Source organism: Mesitornis unicolor, unplaced genomic scaffold (genome assembly GCF_000695765.1).
Source record: "Mesitornis unicolor isolate BGI_N332 unplaced genomic scaffold, ASM69576v1 scaffold8720, whole genome shotgun sequence".
Lineage (NCBI taxonomy): Eukaryota > Metazoa > Chordata > Aves > Mesitornithiformes > Mesitornithidae > Mesitornis > Mesitornis unicolor.
Window position 1 is genome coordinate 55,297 of NW_010158946.1, and position 11,577 is coordinate 66,873.

Genomic DNA, 11,577 nt, shown 5'->3' on the forward strand with positions numbered 1-11,577 from the left:
TTCCTTGGATGTTAAGCAGAAAGTACTTGCTTGTCCTCACCTTCCCCTTTGCTCAAACAGCATGAGCTTGCTTTTAACACATCTCCAATGGCAAGAGGGAATGAGACCTGGACTGGTGGGTGAAAAAGAGAGAATGAGGAACTGTTCCTTGAAATCAGAGGAAGCATCACAGTACCCCTGGAAGAGGGTACCTCTACCTTTGACCTCCATCCTGACCTCGTCTCAAAATCCAAGGAGAAGTTTTGGCCTCTCAGGGGCAAATCAGCTTTAATTGTGATCCCCTATGTGTTCAGTGTCTTTCTTAGAACTGATATAAATCATCAGTTCTTCTGCAACTGAGATTATTCACAGCCAGGAAGGAAAGGAGAAGTTTTGTTTATTAGTGCTGATTATTTCCTTGCTAATATTAGTGTAACTCAACAGAAGCTGGTATGTACTGATTTCATTACACAGCAAAAGGGAAACATCAGGCTTAAAGATTTATTTTTTCCTCATAACAGTTCCAGAGTTCATTATTTTATTACTAAATTATGTTGAAGGACTCAGACCTAGCAATTTACCAGGAAAAAAATTATTTGTTCATCAATGTTTCAATATATTTTCATTTAAATACTTGTTCTTTCTAGGAAGTTTGACCCCAGAGTTCAGGCTGCAGAATCCACTTCAGAGCCGTTGATGTTTAAAACCCCAAACCCCAAGCTAATTTCATTAAAAAGCAACTTATGTGTATGAGCAGGTTGCTTTGATAAGGTGACCCCGCAAGGGTTCCCAGAGAATGGGTGTGCAAATCAGTCATACCACAAGGCAACACAATTGAAGACATAATCTTATAAACATCTGGCAGCAAGTGGTCTTGCAATTGTTAGTATTGTAGAAGTTGTGAAAACACAAGATCTGTTTGTTGCCTCTTTGCAACGCTTGGTTTTCACAGTGATTTTTACAGAGTCAGAAGAACCAGGGTAATTATAACATAAGGTTCAACATCTTTGGATATGTAGAACATTTTCTGTTGCTTAAAACAAATATTCCCAAAGAAAGTATAAAACATTTTTCTGACTTGCAAAGTTTTTGCAGTCTATCATTTAAATTACTTAAATAAAGGGAGCTTTACTACTCCCAAAAGCTGAGAATATAACACCCGCCATGCATATTAGCTTGATCTCTTTGACAGACCAGAAAAGTGTTTGTGTGTGCCAATTAAAACAAAAATGGATCCCCAGTGGCTTGTTCCTCACACGACTTCTGAAGACTGCTATCATTGTATGCTGGGGTAACCCTGGATAAGGCGGCTATCCAAAGTAAACAAACTTTTCAAAACTTTCATGACAGATGGGGGTTACAAATGCATTTTAATAAGAGAGTTGCCAAAGCAACTTTTTTGCAATCAGCATATATTTACTTAACATCTAGCAACATTGGGAACACAAGGCAGATACTTTCTCACAAAATTTTTTAACAAATATCATTTTTTTTGAAAGATTGGTTGAAGACCTTTTCTTTCAAGCTGATATTTCCCCATCACTTTGCTGTTAACTTTGCTCGACATCCAAAGGACTGCTATGTTGGTAAAGCCAGACTGTAATATGAGACAGACAATCTGCTTGATAATGAAATTTCTTTGGTAGTCATAAACATCTTAGAGTCCTTTAAGTAATTTAACTATCAGCATAACCATGACTACCCCTGTTTGATGGGCTGAATCATGTAACGGATATCTGATGCAGTATGGATATAATGAAGCTCAATACTGATTCTTTTGTTTTCTTTTATTAGCATTTCTTAAATTTTAGACTCTCAGCTCTCTGTAGTACAGCACAGAGAGATATTTTATTTATCCTTGCTGCTACTCACTCATTCAGTATAAACATGGCCAAGAGACTGGATTATCTGTGAGAAAGAATTTGAGATCAAGTTCCAGAAATGCAGTTAGACTTCTGACATGAGTTTAAAAAATAACATATCTCTGTCCCTGTTTAATTCAAACCCAGTTAATTAAACCACTAAGAAGCATAGTGTCTCTCAACTTGAATTAATTCTACTTCTGTTGTGGGTGTGGACACATGAGTATCTATGTTTTATGTATTTATTCTCAAGCTATATTATATTCTAATGATATATTTTTTCTTCAAAGAGCACTTAGAAAGAGAGAAAATTCCTAGTCTTTTTTCTTTTTCTTTCCTTCTTTCTTTTTTTTGCTTTCTTTCTGAGACTCTTCCCACCTTTCCTTTCCCATCCCTGGTGGCTGCAATGCAGATGGAGAGTGGCGTGTCCTGTGTTGCGTGGGCTGGGTGGCTAGATCCCATCCTGCAAAAATATCTTGGGAAAATAGAGGGAAAAGCCTAGATTCTTCTTCATTGGGGGGAATTGGGATGATTAACATGATCAGAAAAAAACCCCGCTCTTGTGAGAAAGCAAGGTGAGATGAAGGGAGTGGTGGGAAGGGGGAAGAGTGTTAGCTTTTGAGCTAGAAATGCTCCAGCGACTCACATTTCCTTTTTTCCTACACATATCAAGGGCAGCAATCCCAATGCACAAGAGGAACAAGTTTTATTGAATTTCTGCACGCAGAGGTATCTGTCAATCCAAGTTTAAATCACTTAGTGTTCACCACAAGCTATGAAATTCCCAGGTGACAGCAAAATTTAGGTTTCCTGCACTAGATTCTGCTCTGGATTAGCAGTTGGTGGGGTTTCCATGGCCCAGAAATGTCCGATAATCCAACACTGTACCACTGGGGTAGGCTATATGAAGCATTTCCCCAATAGTCCAGCATTTTTTTCCAAGTCCCATATTCAGAAGGACTTGAACAATGGCTTGTTTCAGTATTTGGCTGAAATAAGAACTGTGTGGTGGTTTCTTGGTGGCCATACTTGAGCTATATGTGAGCCCTACCCTTCCTGAGCTGCTCGCTCTCTTCCCTTTAGCTTCAGGGTAGAGTCTGTGAAGGGGTTTTTTTTGTTGCATTTCTCCTTCCCTACAGCATTCTTCACTTCCTGTATTAAAGTTTGTTCTTGGCATTGCCTGAAAATAGTTCATCACTGCAAATAATAGTTATAGCCACCAGAGATGCATAAGTACACTTTGAAGTGAGTGAATCAATAATACGGTTTTGTATTTTTGTTTTGCTCTGTGAATTTATCCCCCTTTTCAGTATCTCCATAGAGCGCCTATCAGTAGGATTGCTAAAATTGCCTCCATCCCTGTTCTGCAGCTAAAATAAATGTAAGAAATAAATGTATCTATAGAATTGTGTATTGGTAAAGAACTAAAGGGATACCATGAAGGTTTTTCACAGCAGTGCAGTAGTCCCCAGACCAAAGTTTGCAGGAAGACTATGGACAGAAGAGCCTATGCTTATCCCACGGCACTTTTCTGGCTTTTATCTCTTGTTTTCCATTGGTGTAGGTGTGCCAGGAAAGAGAATAACCTCTGGGTCATGTTCTAAGAGGTGATCCAGGTGATCTGTAAATGTTTGGAAGTCCTGGAGGAACATGGCCATGCATGGCACAACCTAGCGCAGGAAAAATGTGTATTTGTAGGATTTTTGAGAACTACTGATCCTAGGTAGGTTCTAATGTATATTTATGTATTATAAAATGGTAATGGTGTTAATTAGATAGTGTCCTTTATTTCCTGGAGCTATATAGACATCTTTGTGTTTAATGACATAGGATCTTGTTGAACACAACCTTGGTACACCATTACGGAGAGTTGCAAAAGAAGCTCACCCCCAAATTTGCAACTTTACGAGGTGACAAGAGAAATCCTTAATAAGCCACAAGGAGAATGTAATAAAAAGGGTTTCACAGTTGCCTCCTCACCTGCTTCCCACGCTTTGTTGGCAGCCCAGCAGTGCACTGAATTTAACACACGTTTACCTGCAGTGAGCCAATATTTTCAGAGGATCAATGCCTAACAGCAGGACTTGTGCTACAGTTCATTGTAAAACTACCGTGTGAGTGGATTCAGCCTTAGAAGTGATTTTTTTTTCCAAGGTAATATAGCAAGAAAGAGAGAATCCAGGCGTCCTGGCTCTGCTGTAAGCAACCTGAAGGGCAACACCCTTTGCAAATAAGAGGGTTAATGTCAGATGTCATTCCTTGGTGATATTTATTGCCGTCAGCAGCATCACAATTCTGCCTGGTAAGGTAGTGCTAATTCCAGATTGTAGCCTTTGCAAAAATGATGGCAAAGGGAGAGGGATTTCAGGAAATATTTAAATAAGTGAAGTACCTGGCACAGTGGAAACTGGCAGCTCTATCTAGAGCACTTCATATTCTTTAATTTTTTTCCCCCCAGATTTGTCTTTCATTTGTTTCTCTGGTCCCTCTATTTATTTCAGCAGTGCTTGATACATGGTCGGTGTGTTAGCACGCCTTAATATTGAACAATTTATGCTTGTTGTTAGTTATACATCATTTAGGGCTGTGATCATAAATTGTTCAATCACAAGGTTTAGTCAAAGCTAGCATTCTTTACTGATGTCTTTTCCCAAGGGTGTTGAAAATTCGATTGTTCAAAGTGCAAATATGGTTTAGCAATCCCTTCCAAGAACCATTTATCAGAAATCCTAAGGAGGTAATATATAAAAGTGGGATAGGAAACCTGCACATTAAATGGGATTTACCAGCCAAAGCCTTTGGAACTGCTTCCCTGTGAATGACTGGAATGGAGCAGAACAAAGTCAATTACTGACTGTAATTAAGGAGTGGATGCATTTAAACTGTAGAGAGCAGTAGCAGTCTTCTTGAAACTGTCTAGTTACTCTGAAGATTAGTCTGAGGAAAGAAAGAAAAGGACTTGAACTGTATCTTACAGAAAGTATATTTTAAATGAATTCTCTGTCCTCCATTCTATGATCTGTTTTTACAGATTTGCTCATAAAACACTGATAATATATGATTATCAAACTAACACATTCAGACAAAGAAACTTTCAACATGTATTTTGCTTTGGTCTTGTTAGCAATGGAGTATCTCTTTTGCATATCATACAGTGCAAATGTTTATGCAGTGCTGAATACTTGTATTTTAATAAAGGCTGAATTTACTGAACGGAAGACTAAACTATGTTGTGTCTTTTTTTAAGCCTTCAAAATACAGTAAATCTAATTATATATGTTGCTCTTACTTTGAAAATGTTATTCCGTTTTATAATTTTAATAATGATTTGTTTATACTGGGAGAGAAGCATTAGATTGAATTGTTGCCTGTGTTTAGTCTAATTCATATCTGCACGTATACATTAATAAATTGTGATATAATAGAATACATTTCGAACCCAAGCCTTGTCGTGTGAGCCAGGCATGGAACTGGAGGTCAGCTCTTTCAACTGCTCACCTTAAGTTGCATTTTCACTTTTTTCTCCTTTTGATACATAGAATGGTGAGTGTGGGAATGGTAATTAACATTATGGCTGTAGACTAATAAGGAAATTAAAATTTCTCCAGTAAATAACTCTTCCATGCACATGGGGAGCAATTGGGTGGCAGGAGGTCTGCTCCTGATGGGTGCGGATGGGAAGGGATGAACATCTGCAGCCGGGAGCCTCTGAGCCCGCACCAGGGGACCATTCCCACATTCTCCGCAGTGCTCTCACAGGATGTCTCCGCTGGAGCTGCGCTGACGGGATTTTCCTTAATGCTGATGACTTTGGAAACCTTCCTTACAGGCATTTCCTCAATAACGGGAGGGTTATAGAGCAATTAATAAAACGTTAAACTGTTTGGTCCTTTTGTTTTCCCCTCCTTGGTAGTATTTCAGTTTTAAGGAAGATTTGGGGAGTACCCGGGCTGGACAAGATCCGTTGTTACTTTTATGATTTAGTAAAAACTCTTGACATGGGGCAGATGCAGGGAAACAGTAGCACTTGGGGTGGATGGATTTACATAACGAGGCTGTGCCAGGTCTTAACGGCTTTGCTCTGCTTTTCCTCATGCTTTGGTCAGAGACAAATCTCTGTTAACCACTGTGCTCATCTGCTCCCTGAGAAAGACCTGGAATGGTTTTGGCTCCTACCCCCAGGGAGAATCCCAATGTGCAGACTAAACTTGCATCCCCAAAACACTGAAACCTGAGTGAGCGATGCCCACGAGCAGATGCATCCAGGTTTTGCACAACCAACTCTTAGCAACAACAACAACAAAAAGGACAAGAAAAATGTTAAAAGCTTTGGTTTCAGAGCTGGCAGGAGCTGAGCGGGTTTGGACCGTGGGAAGGATGAGGTCCTGTGTCTTGCAAAACATGTTGAAGGTGTAACCCTCATTCACTTATCTACAACCACACAGATCTGCTGTGCCTTGGATCGTGCTCCATGGCTGCAGGTACCATGGATCCGCTGAATAATCCTGGGGCAAAGTACTGCACAGCTTTGGGCCTCAGTTTTGCCATCTGTCAAATGGCTACTTTGGCCGGCTGTGTAAAATACCTGGTGATCTGCTCTGGTGAAAAGATATATATGTTTAAAAAAAGATATTATCATCATCATAATCATCATTATTATTATTAATATTATTATTGTTAATATTATTATTGTCATTATTATTATTATGGTTTACAGAAATTCAGACCAACAGAATATGCATGCATATTTCCACCAAATATCGTTAGGCAGTGAAGCAGCGTTATCAGGGGAATAAATATTCTTTTGATAAATATTCCCAGTGAGTGGGTCAAAAATGTAAATCACCTTCTATTCAGACAAACTGGGGATATTTTTTCATTCTAAATGGGCTCCTAATTACTCCGCTACAGACATCTTTGATGGTATTTATTTTTTTTTAATGTGAAAAAGAGTGACATTATTAATTTTAACAAAACACTTGGAATTGGACTCTGGAATTGCAGGTGTATAAAAAAATGTGTAAATTCAAGAATGGGGAGTTACCAGATATAAAAATAATAGTATCAAAATAGAAATGGAAATTGAAAAGAACAGGAATTAATTCACATATTGCATTCATTTCTTCTCAGGGTGCTTTTATTTCCATTTGAACTGTGTCCTGTAAGACTGGGTTTCTTGGCTTTTCTCAACTTTTGTCACATTCCCGTTATTTTTGCACTATTTGTGTTCAGTGGTTGCGTTGCTGAGACAATATCTCGTTTGTTGTGACATATTCAAAACAGTTTCCAGACAGAGGTTCAAAACTCCTCAGTAACTCAGCACTCCAGGAGATAATTCTTGGTACAAAAGACAGGCATTGGGGTGCGTGGGAGAGAAAATAGAAGAAAATCATCTGTTTGGTGTGCGCTTTACTTACCTGTCTGTGTCCATGCCCTCCCCAGATCACGACAGTGTCAGGAAATGAGTTCCTGCTCCAGTCGGATATCGACTTTCTCATATTGGATTGGTTCCACGCTATCAAAAATGCAATTGACAGATTGGTATGTATTTGTTTTGGCTGTTACCTTTATTAATTAAGACGTAGCAATTTCAACTTCATTTGCTTAGGCATCTCTACAGGTTTATGGCAGTCAGCAGCTTAGCTAGACATTCCTTTCTCTGAAGGATGTAAAAATATGTATGCAAATCTACTAAAAAATGTCAGATAAACAAGGTTGTTGAACAGAAATGTCATTTGATTCTTGCCTCGAAACGGAACGCTACATTTATTTCTCTGAAATAACAAGGACGTCGGTTTGCTGAGGGTTGTAAAAGCACACAAGCACTTAATAACTAATGAATTTTTGCATTTTCTGTTTATGCAGCCTACAGTATATAATCTTCAATAGAACTATTAATACATTTGAGCCTTTTATGAATTTTTGTATTACTTATTCACAAGAATAACACTGGCAAATAATATTCCTTTGTAACTGATTGCTGTTATTCTCCCAGGAAGGCTGGGGGTTTTCCACCAGAAGTAAGCAGGGCTGCGTTTTATTAGAACAGTTTTTAATTACCAAACCAGATTCAGCTGTAGCTTTTTCTTTCTTTTTTGCCACTCTCAGTACAAATTCCAAATGTCTTCCTCCTATCCCTGCCTGATCCAAGAACGTGGGTTTTTTTTTTCGAGGGCAATGACTTCCCTTGTTCGCTGCAGAACCTGGTGAGAGAAAAATATCCCCATTTCTTGCATTTTTCAGAGGTTTTGCTGCAATGGCATTGGCGGAAGGGGCAAAGGCAGCCCCTTTGAAAGGGTTAATCTGAACACGGCTACTGTTTCCTTAAAGAGCTACAAACATTATATTACCCCGAGGCTATAATCAGCCAAGGAAAGTTTGATCTGATGATGTATGTCTTCATATTGTGCATTTCATTGGGCGTGTGAGGATATTGATATCCCACTGAAGATTTTGGGGTGGAGTTTTCCGTGGAGACTCAGAATACTTTTTTTTTTCTTTCTTTTTTGGCATGTTATTCAGCTAAACATCTAATAGACTTGATGAATTCTTAAAGTAACGAAGGTAATATCGTGGCTTCAGCAGCTCTGAGCGTGCAGCGAACCACAGCAGCTGTGGCTGAGGGGGCACAGTTTGTACCCCCTATTTGGGTACTGGAGGGTAGGGCTCGTCCCAGCGAAGCTTTGCCTTTGCTGTGTGCCACCACGAAGCACTCGGTGACCATTTAATACATCATATTTATTTCAGTTTTACCACTCTGAATGAGTGTGTAAAGCCTTGCAACTATCCAGGCCATTGCGGCAGCTAAATCTCACCTGACCGAATGACATGGGAAGAGATGCACGATTAGCCCAAATATCATCCTTTTTCTTTTCTTTTGTTGTTGTTGTTGGTTTTCTGGTTTTTTTTCCTAAAGAATCAGGATTGTCCCTAATTGTCACTTCATATGCCAGTGAATTAGAGTGAGAGAGAAATGTCCCCCTTTTTCCTAAGCTTAGACCAGCACAATTCACCCCCAGATTTGTAAGGATGCTTGAAACAGTCAGAATATTTACTGTAACTATCCAAAGCAGAGAGGCAATTTAAACAACCTTCCTCTTTGCAGGCACTTGGAAGTAGCCTGCAATGTGGAAATAATTTTGGTCTCTAAAACCTAAAGAAGCAGGCCTTTTGTTTTCCTAACTTAAATGGGAATTTATCTCAGAAATTAAGATCAGTCTGTCAGGGCCATAAAAGCTGTGCCATATGACAAAGTTTGCATTACTCTTTCCTTAAATTATATACTCATTGCCTCACTTGTGGTGTGTGTGGCTGTTAGCTTCTGATTCTGTGCTGGCACTCTGTAAGCTCTTGCTTAATTCTTAAAAATAATACTGGTATTAAAAGCGTACACAATATGTATATATATTCTTTTCTCAGCCAAAAGAGCGGAGTTGTACATCGAGAAATTTGGAGTTCAAACTCAGAAGATCCTCCAGCATCGAATTACTGAATAGCTTAGACACTGAATCCAAAGAACCAAAGCCTGAACACAGAAAATCTTTAAGTAAGGCTTTTTTCTTTTCTGAATTTTTTCTTTTTTTCTTCCTTTCCTTTTTAAATAACTATGCCATTACAGGGTAAGATAATTTTTATTACATCCAGAATGTAAGGAAGATCACTGAGAATTTTAAAGCTGAATGTGTTCTGTGCTGATATACATAACTTGCATTTAAGTAAAGACAGTTACTAGCTCCACACTTTTAAAGGGTGACATTCTCTCCTAAGCAAAATAAATTTGTTTAGCCACAAAGACTTTTATTCAAGCCATTTATTTTTAAAAATAAGCAACATGAGTCCTATGCTAATGGTCTATTGCAGTTGCTTTGTTTCCATTTTAGTAAAATACCTCAAATTGCCAGAGTAATTTTGCCTGTTGTATATTTATACACTGAATTGCTGAAAGACCTGACACGTCCCCTGTAGCTGACGATCAGCGATATAGCGATAAATTTATAGAAGGTAAATTCCAGGGATTGACGTTAATTTTTGTCAGTGCAATTAAAAAAGTGACCTAAAAGTAGCAGGGATGTGCTTTACCCCACTGAGACTTCCCTTTTCCAGCCCATGCTGAGATGTTCAGGATATTGTGGGCAAGGACACAGGATCTGGCGGTGACCCCGACTCCCTCACTCAGCATCTTTTCTTAATTTCACCCTTTCATAAATCTTTGGTTTTCGGCTTTGTTTGGTAGGAGATTTGCAGGCTGCTGCTCGTGTAGCAGCGTTAAATGCACACGCCGGTATAAGATACCTATAGGTACCAACGCTCTGCATAGGAATTTGCCTGCACGCGTTTCAGCCTTAGACGTCAAGAAAAGAGTTGCACTAAAAAGACCCAGGATAGCTATTTTTAACGATAATTATCCACACAATCATAAATATATGCACACATGCGTGCGTGCATACACACACAAATACAGAGATTCATTAAATAATCTCTTTTTTGCAGACCAAAGCTCTTTGTTGTTGTTGTTGTTGTTGTTGTTGTTTTCCTATTATCTTGGAGATTTTTTTTTTAAGGTTTTTCTTTCTCTTATAAAATATAAAGTAGCCTGAATGCAGCTTGTGAAAAATTGTCCCAATATCTCCGTACTGTGTATTAGGTTGCATTTCTCAGAGGAAGGAAAATAAGACAGAGAGCATGGCAAGATTCGAGGGCCTCATTCTGCTCCTATTGTAGCTAATAGCAAAATGCCCAAAAACTGTCTCAGCACTTGAGGAAATTTTATTTATTTATTTAGACTTCGCACATATCTTTAAATGATAATTTGTCAGACAAAACAGAAAAAGTGACTATGAGCAATGACAGAGACTTAGTCTACGCTTCTTTGCAAACCTTAGAGAATCCTGAATAACCTCTATTTTGTTAAAGGCTATTTAAACTATTAAAAAATGTGAAAATATCTGCTGTGAAATCTCACGGAATCGAAGCTTGCATTTAAATACTGTAGATTGGATTGCTTCTAAAATATGTATTCAGAACTTTTTTTTTTTCTTTGGCCCCTTGAGATCAAGTAATTATGTGGAATTAGAAAAATCATATTATTCATTTACTTATTAGTAGTCTAAGCACAAACTGTATTGTCAGTTTTCTGCCTTTGGCTTTCTGTGCCCTTAATGTTCACACAAGTATCGTAGCCAGAATTATCGGCAGCTAGAGCCAAAATTGCTTTAAAAAGGCATGAGAACTGGTAATGACACATTGTTAGCAGTTAACAGGTGGTCGTTTCATTGTCCAGTTTGACTGCAGAGCACAGAGAAGATATGTGCAATATCTGCAAGTGTGTTTATAAAAGTTCTTACAAAGTTTAACGATTTTTGTAATTTTATCGTGCTTTTAGATTATTGACTGCTGCCAATGCCAGATCCAAACAAAGGAGATTTTTAAAAGATGGCTTAAAACTCCTCCAGTTTAACACAGAGGACGAGCAACTGATGTGTGTTAGCAGGCCACCAGCACCCTCGATAATCTTTAATGAAATATTCTGACAGTTCGGGCTCATTTGTATTTGCCTTCCCTACATTTTAAGGGCTGCAAAAAATACCCAGTTTTAGGCTTGGTACTGCTGTGTAGTTGGGGTTTTTCAGCAGCTCAACTATATAAAGGACAGGTATATCCTAACCAAAGTATTCCAGTAATTTACTTTTTAATTTAAAACTGGGGAGACTGCCCCTAGAGACTCAGTAGCAGGAAT

General features: G+C 38.6%; 1 protein-coding gene across 1 annotated transcript in view; it reads left to right on the forward strand.

Moving 5' to 3' along the window:
• Nucleotides 1-6,327: 6,327 nt before the first annotated feature.
• Nucleotides 6,328-11,577, forward strand: part of LOC104541124 (rho GTPase-activating protein 15-like) — a gene marked incomplete at its 3' end in the record, with an annotated part of 97,765 nt that continues 92,515 nt past the window's right edge. Inside the window, exons 1-3 of the mRNA XM_010185103.1 lie at nucleotides 6,328-6,417; nucleotides 7,284-7,382; nucleotides 9,261-9,387. Of these exons, the coding sequence (XP_010183405.1) occupies nucleotides 6,328-6,417; nucleotides 7,284-7,382; nucleotides 9,261-9,387 (316 nt within the window). The remainder of the gene's footprint in view (nucleotides 6,418-7,283; nucleotides 7,383-9,260; nucleotides 9,388-11,577) is intronic.